Genomic DNA, 16,201 nt, shown 5'->3' with positions numbered 1-16,201 from the left:
TTGGATGAATTTCCTAATCCATGACCCTTCCTTTGAAGCATCTGATGCTGCAATATATTCAGCCTCGGTGGTGGAATCAGCCGTCGTGCCTTGTTTGGAACTCTTCCAACACACGGCACCCCTGTTGACTTTGAATATATACCCCGAGTTTGACTTTGAGTCATCCACGTCCGATTGAAAGCTAGAATCCGTGAAGCCTTCTAATTTCAACTCGGTATCCCCATAGACCAAAAACAAATCTCGAGTTCTTCGCAAGTACTTGAGAATGTCCTTCACAGCCTTCCAATGGGCTGGGCCGGGGTCGGACTGATATCTGCTTGTGACGCTCACAGCATACGCAATATCAGGTCGTGTACACAGCATGCCATACATTATGCTTCCTATAGCGGATGCATAAGGTGTCCTTTTCATCTCCTCGATTTCCATTTGCGTTTGAGGACGCATGGATTTCGAGAGACGAACCCCATGGGACATTGGCAAGAATCCCTTCTTGGATTCTTCCATGCTAAACCGTTTAAGAACGGTGTCTATGTACATGGATTGGGACAAGCCAAGCAATCTCCTCGATCTATCTCTATAGATCCGTATTCCCAATACGTAGGATGCTTCTCTCAAATCCTTCATCGAGAAACGTGTGGATAACCATACTTTAGTTGACTGCAACATCCCTACATCATTCCCAATGAGTAGTATGTCATCAACATAAAGTACAAGGAAAGTCACTGCACTCCCACTAACCTTCTTGTTGACACAAGGTTCCTCCGGGTTTTTCACAAATTCAAACTCTTTGATAGTTGTGTTGAACCTTTTGTTCCAACTACGGGATGCTTGTTTCAATCCATAAATGGATCGCTGGAGTTTGCAAACCTTTTGCTCATCTCCAGAAGATATGAAGCCTTCCGGCTGCGCCATGTAAATTTCCTCCTCAATGTCCCCATTAAGGAAAGCGGTCTTCACATCCATTTGCCATATCTCGTAGTCATACCACGAAGAGATGGCCAGCAAAATCCTAATGGACTTAAGCATAGCAACTGGAGAGAAGGTTTCCTCATAGTCAACTCCTTGCTTTTGAGTATAACCCTTCGCTACCAATCTAGCCTTGTAGGTCAATACCTTTCCATCTACTCCAATTTTCTTCTTATAGATCCATTTGCAGCCTATGGGAACGATTCCCTCGGGTGGATCTACCAAGGTCCATACCTTGTTGGAGTACATAGAGTCCATTTCCGATTTCATGGCATTAAGCCAATGTCGCTTGTCTGTATCCGATACAGCTTCATTGAAAGTTCTAGGATCACATCCTTGGTCAACTTCATCAACGAGGAATAACCTATCGGGCGCTCTCCGAACTCTTTCGGATCTACGCAGCAACGGTTCAAGAGGTATATTAGTGGTTTGTTGAATTGGTTCATTATCTGATTGTTGTGCTTGAACTTCAGATTGTGGTTCTCGAACTTCTTCGAGATCAACTACACTGCCCTTTCTATCCGATAGAAATTCCTTCTCAAGGAACACGACATTTCTCGAGACGAACACCTTTGCCTCGGAAACATAGTAGAATTCGTATCCCATGGAATCCTCGGGATACCCCACAAAATAGCATAGGTCGGATTTTCTATCCAACTTATCTCCCACTAGCCGCTGGACGTAAGCGGGACAACCCCATATCCTAATATGTTTAAACGTGGGTTTCTTGGAGTGCCAAAGTTCATAAGGTGTGGAGTTAACTGCTTTGGTATTAACCCTATTCAGCAAATATACGACAGTTAGGAGTGCATGACCCCACAGGTATGCCAGTAGCTCGGTGAACCCCATCATAGATCGATCCATGTCTAACAGTGTTCGATTCCGACGTTCGGAAACTCCATTAAGTTGAGGAATTCCAGGAGGAGTCCATTGAGACAGAATCCCATTCTCTTTAAGATAGTCTATAAACTCAGTACTTAAGTATTCGCCACCACGATCGGATCGTAGTTTCTTAATATGTCTACCGAGTTGGTTTTCTACTTGGTGTCTAAAATCTTTGAACTTTTCAAAAGTTTCAGATTTATACTTCATCAAGTACACGAAACCATACCTAGAATAATCATCGGTAAAGGTAACGAAGTAGTTAAAACCACCCCTAGCACTAACGCTTAGTGGACCACACACGTCTGAATGGATCAAATCCAAAAGACCCTCGGCTCGTTCCATCTTCCCTTTGAAGGGAGTCTTGGTCATTTTTCCTTTAAGGCAGGACACACAAGTTTGAAGTGATTTCACGTCCTCCAAGGAGAACATTCCTTCACTTACAAACTTGTTCATGCTTCTCAAGGAAATGTGACCCAGTCGAGCATGCCAAAGTTGTGCGGGGTTAAGACTTATATCTTTTCGTTTTGCTGATATAACGTTAATAGGTATTTCATTTGGATTTAGTTCATATAAGTTGTTTATAAGTTGTCCCTTATAAATCATATTTTGATCCTTTTGTATAATGCAAATCGAATTTCCAAAAACAAAAGTAAAACCTTCATTATCCAAAACAGGAATAGAAATAAGGTTTCGAATAAGTGACGGAACAAATAAACAATTGTTCAAAACAATGGAAAAACTTGAATCCAAAACAGAAAGATAAATTGTCCCAATGGCTTCAGCAGCAACCCTTGCTCTGTTGCCCATTCTTAGGTAGGTCTCACCCACATTAAGCCTTCTACTTCTTGTCATGAGCTGCAAATCATTACAAAGATGTGAGCCACAACCAGTATCCAATATCCAAGAAGAAGATTTAACGGACAAATTAACTTCTATTAAATACGTACCCTTTTCAGAACGTTTCAGATCGAGGTAAGCCTTGCAGTTGCGTCGCCAATGGCCCTTCTTTCCACAATGATGGCAAGCGTCATCAGCTTGCTTGGTGACCTTGTCATTCTTCACTCCGCTCGACTCGCCCTTCTCAAGTTTCTTGCTCGGGCCGAAACTCCTTTCTTTCCTTTTCTTCTGTAAAGAACCTTTCTTTGCAGAATGAGCAACTAGGAGAACAGATTTCTCCTTCTTGATCGTCGACTCATAGCTGACCAACATGTTTAACAACTCATCCAATGGTGGATCGAGCTTGTTCATGTTGAAGTTCACTATGAACGATTTATAGGAACTAGGAAGGGACAGTAGGATCAAATCCACCGAGAGCTCGGCCGGGAGGGTGACATCAAGGCTCACCAACTTCTCAAGGAGAGTGATCATCTTGAGACCGTGCTCGTGGACCGAAGCCCCTTCACGCAGCCTCATGGTGATCAACTCCCTGGTAGCTGAGTACCTCGATGCCCTAGTATTCTCACTGTACATGCTTTCAAGATGATGCTTGATATCATAAGCATGCACGTGAGACTCATACTTCCTTGCGAGCTCTGGCACCATGGATGCTAGCATGTAGCACCTCGCATGGAGGTCGTCCTTCTTCCATGCCTCGAAAGTGGCAGTCTCGTCAGCAGTAGCAGTCGCAGAAAGAGCAGCGGGGGGACGTTCATTGAGCACATAGAGACGCTCCTCGACTTGGAGCACAAGTTTCAGATTTCGAAGCCAATCCAAATAGTTTGGACCGGTGAGTTTGTTTTGGTCGAGGATTGAGGAAAGGGGATGTTTGGACATTGTTGCTGAGAAAATTTTAAGAAGACAATAATTAGAGTTTAGTTCGTAATAATCGTTACAATTAAAATTTTGGACTTTTATGTTTTAATTGTTCTCCCACTAATTTTATCGAATTCCACCACCCTCTAGCAGACAATCGAGAAAAATTATTTTTCTTTAATGGGCTTTAGGTCCAATAGCGCTAATGTAACCCGTAGTTAATCTATCCCGATTACACAAGCCTAAAGGTAGAGTACTATCAATCACATCACTATGTGACCCTAAAGTTCGATTTACCTCACACTTGATAATGACCTAAGTTAATCTAGCGAATATCAAAATCTTCGTGTGTCAAGTCTAGCCTACCAATATGAGATGTCACAGATCCAACTATATCAAACTAATGCAATCCCTAGTTAATCTAGCCGACCACATTAATCCAATATAATTTTATCTATGACCGTATCTCCATCTAATGTCAATTAAATTACAGCTTATCCCACAATAGCACTCCCCGCTAACACGGCTTACTGCACTATTATGAGAGGCTACACATAATTTAATTGTTGGTAGAAGGAAAGAAAAATTCAACAATTTGGTTTTTCTTTATAGCTTGATAATTATTCTTGATTAAGAATGAGGGATTTTATTTATTAAATCTTATTAGCTCATCGGAAGTTTTAGGTTATGATCGTTTTTGATTCCTACAACTATGTTCTCTAGGTATGTGGAAACGCATATGGATCCTAAGAGAGACATACGATCATCATTGTACTTAATCACAATTATTCATCTCATGAATTAATTAATAAATACGATTAATTGCAAATATAATTAACGGACTCCCTTCATTCATAAATCAATCAAATAAGAATGAAGTCCATTAATTATTTGCCATCTAATTTGTGTTCCATTAATTAAACTAATTTAACGATTAAATGAAATAATTAATCCAACACTATTCTTTGAATTCAAATTAAATTAATGGATCAATTATCTAATTGGGTTTAATTGATAAATAATTTCAAAAATAAAAAATCAATTAATTTTTAATATTAGTATCAGAAAATCAAACAAATTTTTTTATTTTTTTTTGTGTGTGTGCTGACTGGACCGGTCGGACCGGTTCGGTCAGCTGAAAAGCAGCAGCAAAAAAAAAACGATTTTCTAAATTAATTTTTTTTTATATTTTCTGAAATATTTAATTAATATTAAACCACCCAATTTGATAACACCAAAAATTCAACAATTCAACAAATCGAAGCATGCTTTCGAAAACGATAGACACGTTGACAAATAAACGATTAGCCCGTGGCTCTGATACCACTGTTGGGGATCGTGCATGTATACGCAGCGGAATTTAAAAATTTTAGATCGAACTAGTTTCGATTACATGCATAAACTAATCACATAGTCAACGTACCTTAACGCTTCCGCCATACATATGGTAATTATCGATTTAATTGAAAAACACGTAAAACCGAAAATTACGAAACATGCTTGTTCATCATTCAATAAAATCGAAACACGTAATCACATATTACTCATAATCATAAATTATAATGCATACAAACATGCTCGAATTAATTTACGAAAGTTTCGATTTATTTACCTCTTGTAGCGTGAGATTTCGACGAATCGAAACCTAGAACCAATCACGTACAAGCTGCAAATTACCAATCCTCGGGGCTGCAACTCACGGCTGGAACAAGCTGATCCAGCAAGCGACGAACGGCGGTGTGTGGCAGCAGCAGCGGCGGCGCGTGGCAGCAGCAGCGGCGGTGCGTGGGCGGCGTAGCGGCGCGTGCGGCGGTGCAGCGGCGGTGCGTGGATTCGTCGGGGCAGCAGCTCCTCTCCAATTAGGTTTCACCTCGTATTTTCGACCCACTCAAACTACAGCACTAGATGTAAACGAGTTAGATAAACAACAAGTAAATGAAGGAGAAGAGAGGAGAAAACCGGCGGTGATCGGCGGTGGCGCGGCGGGGCAGCAACGGCCGAAGGGATGAGCGGCTAGGGCTTGGGCGGCTAGGGTTTGGTGCAGAAAATCTGATCTCAAACTCTTGTTTGAGGTCTATTTATACTTAGGGTTTTCAACCCTAGTGCGTTTAAGTCATTGGGCTTCACCCACTGATGTATTAAGCCCATTCCCTCGTCGGCCTCGTTTCTAATAAACAATCGTTCACAAAATTATAACAAAATTATATTTGTGACGAGCTAAAAGTCCTCGTCGATACGAGTGCCTCTTCGAAATTTCCAATTTCCAAAACTGGAAACTTCCACTTCAGTGGACTTGCTAAATCGGGAAACTTCCCAATTTAGAAAGTTCACTAAATTCCGCATGTCTCTCTTTCTCTACGTTTATTCCGATTCACAATCCACAATTACGAATTTTGGATTCAATCATATCGACATCCAATCGTTCAAAGATTAACACATTAATCTATGCTTGTTGTTATCAAGGATCTATATTACACGAGAAGTGTGACTCTCAATGGTTCAGGTGTATGCTAGCCGTGGGCTCACAACTCTTTGTGATTCGAACAACACATTGTTCTTATACGAACTCCTCCCAAGAGTCCCGATTAGAGTAAAACTCATTTTACCTAATCCCCGATCAAATCGGTGCCCAACGAATCAAGATTGGCGTCTAGCAACTACGCATCATGATTCCCTAGATACAAGTGAAGTGCCTGCAAGAACCTTATGATATAGTTAGCGTACAGTGCGATCCTTTCGCAGCACATGTCCCGATTGAACTAGAGGCATTGGTTCACCGAGACCTCTTATAAAGTTCAATAGCCGTGCGAACGTTCTAGGTATTATAAATCCGTTCGTGTGTGACTTAGAGAAACACATTTCCCTAATCACCCCACTATCAACTCTGGCCAGAGATTCCTTGGATTATAAACCGTCAGAACACACAGGACATATCCATGACTACTCAAGCGCTCGAATCCCCTACTACAATGCACAGACTTCACACTAGATTTCGGATTGCACAAACGTTGGCCCTTGGAGTGGTCCGCGGTGGGACTCAGAGACAGGTCACGATACAATCGGTCCTTTAGTGAAGTCACGGTGATGTTTGGGTCTTAAGGACTAATGGTGTACAACTATATCTTAGAAACCTATTACTCGATGAATGAGAACCACTTATAGATTTCTAGGGCGAGGGAGTTCAGTGAACTCATCTAGTATGAGCACCCACTCAAGTATGCCGATGTCACAACACCGAGGACTGATGAGACGCAGTACACATACACTAAGTGCTAGTCTCAAAAGGGAAAGGCCGGTATCCTCATTATTGGCGTAACCCATCGACTAGGAACAAGGTTTAACAGTTACATTACAATGCTGAGTTATCTCACGATTCTACTAGACCAACTCACAGTAATAGAGTAACTCGTTAGGACTATATCTATGCTGCTTGCATGGGATAAGAGATATAGAATGCCAAATGAAATGTTTTATTATTACGAACGAAAAACAATTGTTTTATTTCAAGAAAAAGAGAAAGACCACAGCCACAAGTTGGCTTGCTGGTCACCTACTCTAACATTAATACTCATCCAAACAGTAGTCAAAACAAGGCAATATTTTTAAACTATCGAGTGTAGGCACCAGGATGGGATAAAATGATTAATCCCGAATTTGGATTTTAATGATTTCGTAAAGACTTGAAAAAAAATATTTGAGTAGAGAAAGTAAAAGACTAGTGTTTTGTGGATGGAAAAATTACTTCTCCTTTTGTTTTTTTTTTTTTTTTGTCTTTCTTACAATCATCTCTAGTACTCCATATTTATAGTGAGGAGTGTATTAATCTACTAATAAATTATAAGATGACTCTTAGACTAACAACTCTTCTAATTCTAATTTAATACATAGGAAAATCAAAAGACGAATGTCTAGATACATCTAGACAACGATGCTTCAAATTCACATTTATTCTAACATTGAATCTTCCACTTATCCCAACATGAATGCCCACTTCTTCCAATATTGAATTGCCACTAATTCCAATATTGAATTCGCATTAAGTCAATTTATTCCAACAGTGCCTCCCGTAAATTGAATTTGCTTTTGATTCCCATTTCTTCAACAATTTTTCCAGAAAACGGGACCTCCAAGTGGCATAGTGAAAATTTCTGCAAGAGAGATAATTAAGCGAATTGTATCAAGTCTTGAAACGGGAGCAAATACATCATTGAAGTCTTCTCCTTCCTTTTGCTTGTATCCTTTTGCAACAAGTCTCGCCTTGTATTTGTGGATAGAACCATCAAAATTAGTTTTTGTTTTGAACACCCATTTCACACCAATAGGAGATTTGTGTGAAGGTAAAGGTGTGAGCTCCCAAGTTACATTTTTTTCAATCGCCTTGATCTCTTCTTTCATCACTTGATTCCACTTTTCTTCTTTTGAGGCTTCTTCAAATGAGATTGGATCCTCTCTGGCAAAGAATGCAAAGAAAATAGGATTTGTTGCATTCACCTCCTCCGTTTCATCATACAGTTCTCTCAAACTCCTTTTTTTTCTTAGCAGGGGTGATGGTGAATTTTGTGGAGACTCATTTTCACCATCATTTGGATGCGTTGCTTGAGAATCCCCTTCTTCGTCATGAAGGGTCGGCCAAGTTAATGATTCTGATTTTTTGGAAAAATCATAAGAGGATTTTTCATCAAAAGGGACATCCCGACTTATCACACTTTTTTCGTTTGAGGATTGTATAGCTTCTAAGCTTTTGACCACTCACTATACCCAATGAAAATGCATTTTTCGGCTTTATCGTCGAGCTTGGTCCTCATAGCATTTGGAATATGTGAATATGCAAGACAACCAAATGTTTTAAGATAACTAACATTTGGCTTCTTACCATAGCACACCTCATTTGGAGTAGAATTCTCCAAGCTCTTCGTCGGTGATCGGTTGATCAAATAAACGGCAGAAGCGACCGCTTCGGCCCAAAACTCCGATGGAATATTTTTCTTTTTCAACATACACCGAATCATATCCATGATTGTTCGATTTTTTCACTCCGCCACACCTTTTGGTTGCGGTCTACACCAGGCCGTCAATTCATGTCTAATCCCATGGATTCGACAAAATTATTCAAATAAAGAAGATAAATATTCTCCACCACGATCACTCCTCAACTTTTTTATTTTGAAACCGGAAAATTTATCAACTTGGATTTTAAAATCCTTGAAGCATGAAAGAGTTTCGGATTTTTCTTTCACAAAATAAGCCCAAACTTTTCTTGTAAAATCATCAATAGATAAAAAGAAATACCGATTACCACCGAGAGAGGGAACTTGAAATGGTCTACAAAGGTCACTATGAATGAGCTCCAATGGTGACTTTGATTCCCAATTTGACCTGGAAGGAAATGGCTCTCGGTGTTGCTTCCCCAGCTGGCATTCTTCACAAATTTCGTCCATGGCTTTAATGTTCGGCAATCCTTGAACAATTAAGATGCCCAAACCGGTCATGCCACAACTTTGAAACATCGTCCTTCACAGTTAAATGGCAAGAGGCTTCAAAATTATCAAGTTTGATCGGAAAAATATTATTTCCGGTCATACCGATATTTGCAATGTGTTGATCCTTCTTTTTCAAAACGCAAGTAAAGTCGTCGAAAAACATGTTGAAACATTTCCTCATCAAGTGACCAACACTTAGCAAATTACTTGCCAAGTTAGGTACATAGTAAACCTCATACATTGTTTCGACTTTTCCGGATTTTGTTTTGAAGACAATTTCTCCAACACCTTCTACTGCATAGGTGTATCCATCTCCAGGCGTAACTGTCCCATGGCTAGCTTCGACAATATTTGAGAATAACTTTTTATTCCCCGTCATGTGCTTGCTCGCACCACTATCCAAATACCAAGTATTTTCAAAGCTACCGTTACATGCAATCAATAAAATCTCCATATTTTCGACTTTATTTTCACGCAAATAACCAACTTCTTGTCTTTTTTCTGGATATTTTTCCCAACAATCGTTGATTTTGTGTCCCGGTTTATGACAATAATGACACTCAACGTAAGGCCTTGTACATTTATATGATCCTCGGCCTCGGCCTCTTCCTCTTTGAAAATTGTTCGGAAAATATTTCTCCTCCTCTTTCGCCTCATCATTTGATTTGGCTTGTCCACGGTAATTGTTGTAAGAGTTTCGTCCTCCTCTTATTTGGCCACGTCCACAGAACGAGCCACGGCCTCCCGTGAATGTAACTTGGGATTTTAATTCTTGATCCGAAGAAGAAATTTGAGGATTTCTTTGAAGAATCCTTGCCTCGTGTGCCTCCAATCGTCCTTGTAGACCCTCCAACGCCATTGATGAAAGATCTTGTAACTCTTCGATAGCCACAACAACATGATCAAATTTCACCGGCAAGCTTCGCATAATTTTTTCGACAACCCTTTGGGTTTCCATGACTTCGCCATTTGTGACAATTTGATTTACAACAGAGGTGATTCTTGTAAAATATTCAACAATTTTTTCGTTTTCTTTCATCACTAATTTTTCGAATTCAGCCCTCAAAGATTGCAAACGAACCTTCTTTACTTCATTTTTCCCGGCATATGTTGTTTGTAGAATTTCCCATGCCTCCATGGAACTACTCGCCTTGGTTAGTCTTTCATGGACGGGAACTTCGATGGCTTGATATATTTGGAAAAGAGCTTTTCGATCTTTTTGCCTTTCGGTTCTCAAAGTTTGTCTTTGTGCATTCGTCAATTGATCCTCATGTTCAGGAGTCTGAACACCGTCTTCAACAACGCTCCAAATGTCTTGAGATTCAAGACAAAGCTTCATAAGATTACTCCAATAATCGAATTTTTCTCCATTGAAACGAGGTACAAGAGAAGCAAGGTTAGTGGACATTTTTAAGATGGCTCTGATGCCAATTCGTAGGCACCAGGATGGGATAAAATGATTAATCCCGAATTTGGATTTTAGTGATTCTGTAAAGACTTGGAAAAAATAAATATCTTTGAGTAGAGAAAGTAAAAGACTAGTGTTTTTGAGTAGAGAAAGTAAAAGACTAGTAAAAATGTTGGAGCGAGAGAAAGAAAAGAGATGTCATAGGACGGATAAATGGGGCAAATCCTATAGAAGGAGAACGATTTTATCTTCCGTTACTCTTGAATCATGTTAGAGGGCCAACATCTTTTCAGGACTTGCTAACTGTTAATCATATGAGTTGCTCAAACTTCAAAGAGGCTGCCCAAAGAAGAGGATTAATGGAGTCCGATCAAAGTATAGTTGAATGTTTAAATGAAGCAATATCTTTTCAAATACCGCATGAGCTAAGAAGATTATTCGCTATCATACTGGTTTATTGTGCACCGACAAATGTGAATGATCTATGGGATTCTTACTTCGATCCAATGTCCGAGGACTTCAAAAGAGAATCAGGAACCACATATAAACTACAAGTCACGAAATCTTTAAAAAGCTTAAAGTTTTTCTTGGAGAGTATGGGAAAAAAATTAATTCCTATGATCTTCCTCTAATTCCAACAGAGTTGAATGATGCCCTGGATGATTTATCGAGAGAGATAGTGTTGGGTTTCGGGCACGCATACGCAGCGGAAAACAAAAATTTATGCGAATTAAACAAGTTTAAAACGCACATAGTACATGCCCGATAATTTAAATCAATTAATTGCGTACCTTTGCGCTTCCAGCGAAATTAAAAACAACATACATGCTAATAAATTTAACCGAATTTAAATCAATTAACATGCTCGCGTTTAAACCAAATAACATGCTTGCAACGATTTGATCGATTACACATAATCACATAAAATAATACGAAACAAACATGAATACATAGGTTTAAACAAAACTCAAATCGAAACTAGGGCTTCGCGTGATTACCTCTTGAAGCGTGAGGTAGGAGCGTATAGCACGTCGAGATTGCTACGGAAACCAATCCGTACAATCGGGGCAGCAATGGAATGCAGCGGCAGCAGCGGCGGATTAACCACGGCGGCGCGTGAGCTTCACGCGCGGACTTCCGGGGCAGCGTGCGGCTTCGGCTCGTGCGTTGCTCCTCGATTCTCCAATCTACAGTCTTCCTCCTCTCGGATTTCACCTCGTATACTTCGATCTACTAAAACGTGGCACTAGACACGAAGTAGTTAGAATTAACGGAAGAAAAGAAAGAAGAAAAGAATACCGAAAGAGATCGGCCAAGGGATGGCCGATTCCGGCGACGAGGCGGCGTCAACGGCGGAGGTGGCCGCGCGAGAGAGAGAGCGAGAGAGAGAGGTGGACGGCCGCTTTAGGGTTAGGGTTTTGTATTTTTGTGCAAGGCCTATAAATCATGTATTTATAGTCCCTTGCATAAAACCCTAGCGGGCTTAAGTTGGACCGGGCCCAACAGCTTAAGCTTGTCAGTTCCTTTAATCGCTCGTCTCTCTCAATTCAATGTCCGAAAAATTGCAACGATTACATTTTCGAAATCATTATAATTTCCTCGTCATTACGAGTGCCATCTCTCATTTTCCAACTTTCCAAAAGTGGAAACTCTAGTTCAGTGCACTTTCTAAATTTGGAAACTTCCCGATTTAGAAAGTTCACTAATACGTTCGCCTATTCTTTTCCTTTTCTGATTCTCATTCATAATTCCAAATTACGAATGTTGGACTCAATCATATTGACTTCCAATCATGCAAAGATAAACTATTTTATCTCTGACCGTTTATTCAAAGATCTCATGTGCACGAGCAGTGTGACCCTCGATGGTTCAGGTGTAAGCTAGCCGTGGGCCCACAACCCTTTGTGGTCAAAACTCGTCCCCTTCGAGTTATGATTAAGATGAAGCTCGTTTCACCTTAATCACCCAACGAATCAAGATTGGCGTCTAGCAACTACGCGTCATGATTCCCTAGATACAAATGAAGTGCCTGCAAGAACCTTCAGATATAGTTAACGTACAGTACGGTCCCTTCGATTCATATGTCCCGATCGAACTAGAGGCATTGGTTCATCGAGACCTCTTTATATGTTCGATGACGATGCGATCGTTCTAAGTGTTGTAATCCTTACGTGCATGACTTAGAGAATCGAATTCTCTAATCATCACTTAGTCAGCTCTGGCCAGAGACTTAGAATGATTACAAACTTTCAGAACACACAGGACATCCAAGACTATTCTAGCGATCGAATCCCCGACTACAATGCACAGACCTCCCACTAGATTTCGGACTGCACGAACACTGGCCCTTGGGATGGTCCTCGGTGGAACTCAGGGACAGGTCACGATACAGCTGGTCCTCTAGTGAAGTCACGGTGATGTCTAGGTCATAAGGACTAATGGTGTACAACTATACCATAGATATCTCTACTCGATTATTGGGAACCACTTAGAGATTTCTAGGGTGAGGGAGTTCAGTGAACTCGTCAACTTACGAGCACCCACTTATGCATGCCGATATCACAATACCGTTTACTGATGAGATGCAGTACACATACACTAAGTGCTAGTCTTAATGGGAAAGGCCGATATCTTCATTAGTGGCGTAACCCTTCGACTAGGAACACGTTTAACAGTTATAATACTTGAGTAAATATCTCACGATCCTAACGATCAATTACTAGTACTTGCAATAACTGTAAGGACTATATCTATGCTTGTGACAAAGGGACAAAGATATAGAATGCCAAGGTGTTTTATCATTAATACGAATAAAGGTTCGTTTATTACAGTAATAAATACGAAAGACCACAGCCACATGTTGGCTTGTTGGTCACCTACTCTAACAGATAGAAGATGAAATGTCAATTTTAATACCTAAAGAAGATTTGGAAGCAAAACTTAAGCTGAATTCTGAGCAACACAAAGCCTTTTTGACAATCTTAGATTGTATACAAATAGGAAAAAGTGGTATTTTCTTTATTGATGGGCCAGGTGGAACAGGGAAAACATTTCTCTATCGTTCCTTGTTAGCTCGTGTTAGATCCAACAAACATATAGCAATTGCAACAGCAACATCTGGAGTTGCTGCTTCAATAATGCCTGGTGGGCGGACAACGCATTCCCGATTTAAAATACCAATACATGCAAGTGACTCAACAAGAGTGTTCTTTATCGAAGCAAAGTGGAGCTGCAGAGCTATTGCGTAGAGCAAAATTATTGATATGGGATGAAGCACCAATGGCTAAACGGTGGGCTATTGAGAATGTCGATAAATGCCTTCAAGATATAATGGGAAATGATCAACACTTTGGTGGAAAAGTTATTGTGTTTGGTGGAGATTTCCGACAAGTATTACCCGTTGTTCCTAGAAGAACGATTAACCAAACAATTTATGAGTTTGGTCAAATCATCTCTATGGGGAAAAATGAAAAAGTTTACTTTGTCCACAAATATGAGGGCCAAAACTGATCCAAAATTCTGTGAGTTCTTACTTAGAGTTGGAAATATGATGGGAATATCAAATTCCACAACAGATGATTATTCATTATGATAATGATGAAGACTCGATACAACGGCTTATTATGGCTATCTTTCCATCTCTAAGTAATAATTCTCATTTTGCTGCTTGCATGATAAGCCGGGCTATACTCACAACAAGAAATGAGAATGTGGACAAATTGAACGAGAAATTGATATCTTTGTTTCCTGGGGAATCAAGATCATTTCATAGTTATGATGAAGCGATTGATGATGTAAACAACTATTACGAAGAGGAATTTCTTAATTCTTTATCCCCGAATGGTCTCCCTCCTCATAAGTTGTTACTCAAAATAAATTGTCCAATCATTCTTCTAAGGAACCTAGACCCATCAAACGGATTATGCAATGGTACAAGAATGGTCTGCAGAAATTTCAAGGATAACGTAATTGATGCAGAGATAGTCTTTGGGCAGCATAGTGGAAAACATGTATTTATACCTAGAATACCACTTTCCCCAACTGAGAATGAAGGTTATCCATTTAAGTTTAAGTGGAAACAGTTTCCGGTAAGACTTTGCTTTGCCATGACAATTAATAAAGCGCAAGGACAAACAATTTCAAATGTAGGGGTATATTTCCCTCAGTCCGGTTTCTCACATGGCCAATTATATGTTGCCTTATCAAGAGGAATTTCAATATCCACTACGAAAGTGTTAATCAAACTAGACACTTCGGGCATTAGAGGAAAAACGACGACAAAGAATGTGGTGTACAAGCAAGTGTTGGCTGCTTGTAAATTTTAATTTACTTCTAATATTTAATTTGCAATATATCATTTGTTATTGAAAATAACTAATGTTGTATCATGTTGCAGGTTGTATCACAAATGGGTAATATGATGATGAAGAATAGTCATAATGTGAAAATTAATTTTATTTCAATTTTTTTCAATTTAAGTAATCACGGTCTTATTGAACATTTTCTATTCTTACGTATCAATTTATCTCATTGGAGCAGGCATGATGATATAAGAACTACAGTAAGACGGATATCTTCAATCTTGTGCGAAGAGCTTCACAGAAGATTTGTTTTGGCTTGACTAGCGAATATAACATATTAAATAATGAATTCTATCCGATTTAGTTCGTTTTGGTTGATTTCATGAATATAAAAACATAAATTTTACTTTCTTCACTATTCTATGAACCTTTTTTTTTTGACTAAATTCAAGTCCATTACAAGGGAAAGTAGGGGAGGGGGGACTCGAACCCTAGACCGTTACCCTATTGGTAAAGGCTAGGTACCAACTGTTAGAGTAGGTGACCAACAAGCCAACTTGTGGCTGTGGTCTTTCGTATTTATTATTGTAATAAACGAACCTTTATTCGTATTAATGATAAAACACATTGGCATTCTATATCTTTGTCCCTTTGTCACAAGCATAGATATAGTCCTTACAGTTATTACAAGTACTAGTAATTGATCGTTAGGATCGTGAGATATTTACTTAAGTATTATAACTGTTAAACGTGTTCCTAGTCGAAGGGTTACGCCACTAATGAGGATATCGGCCTTTCCCATTAAGACTAGCACTTAGTGTATGTGTACTGCATCTCATCAGTAAACGGTATTGTGATATCGGCATGCACAAGTGGGTGCTCGTAAGTTGACGAGTTCACTGAACTCCCTCACCCTAGAAATCTCTAAGTGGTTCCCAATAATCGAGTAGAGATATCTATGGTATAGTTGTACACCATTAGTCCTTATGACCTAGACATCACCGTGACTTCACTAGAGGACCAGCTGTATCGTGACCTGTCCCTGAGTTCCACCGAGGACCATCCCAAGGGCCAGTGTTCGTGCAGTCCGAAATCTAGTGGGAGGTCTGTGCATTGTAGTCGGGGATTCGATCGCTAGAATAGTCTTGGATGTCCTGTGTGTTCTGAAAGTTTGTAATCATTCTAAGTCTCTGGCCAGAGCTGACTAAGTGATGATTAGAGGATTCGATTCTCTAAGTCATGCACGTAACGATTACAACACTTAGAACGATCGCACCGTTATTGAACATATAAAGAGGTCTCGATGAACCAATGCCTCTAGTTCGATCGGGACATATGAATCGAAGGGACCGTACTGTACGTTAACTATATCTGAAGGTTCTTGCAGGCACTTCATTTGTATCTAGGGA

The 16,201-nt window shown here is 39.8% G+C and overlaps 1 protein-coding gene and 1 pseudogene across 1 annotated transcript; both read left to right on the top strand.

Moving 5' to 3' along the window:
• Nucleotides 1-10,790: 10,790 nt before the first annotated feature.
• LOC148771125 (uncharacterized) lies at nt 10,791-14,001 on the top strand (annotated as a pseudogene).
• Nucleotides 14,002-14,066: 65 nt separating this feature from the next.
• On the top strand, nt 14,067-14,907 carry LOC105976325 (uncharacterized). The gene is made up of 2 exons (XM_013001599.1): nt 14,067-14,805; nt 14,888-14,907. The coding sequence occupies exons 1-2, from the start codon at nt 14,067-14,069 to the stop codon at nt 14,905-14,907; spliced, it is 759 nt and encodes a 252-aa protein (XP_012857053.1).
• Nucleotides 14,908-16,201: the final 1,294 nt, after the last annotated feature.

Source organism: Erythranthe guttata, chromosome 4 (assembly GCF_056151865.1).
Source record: "Erythranthe guttata isolate IM_541 chromosome 4, IM_541, whole genome shotgun sequence".
Classification (NCBI taxonomy): Eukaryota; Viridiplantae; Streptophyta; class Magnoliopsida; order Lamiales; family Phrymaceae; genus Erythranthe; species Erythranthe guttata.
The sequence above is the reverse complement of the archived record's forward strand: the minus strand, read 5'-3'. Positions and strand labels throughout refer to the sequence as shown.

Excerpts from the sequence above, each read along its gene's own strand:
- LOC105976325 (XM_013001599.1), top strand. The coding sequence starts at position 14,067 with ATGATTATTCATTATGATAATGATGAAGACTCGATACAACGGCTTATT. Across the intron at positions 14,806-14,887 it reads CAAGCAAGTGTTGGCTGCTT|GTTGTATCACAAATGGGTAA; the intron begins GTAAATTTTAAT and ends ATCATGTTGCAG.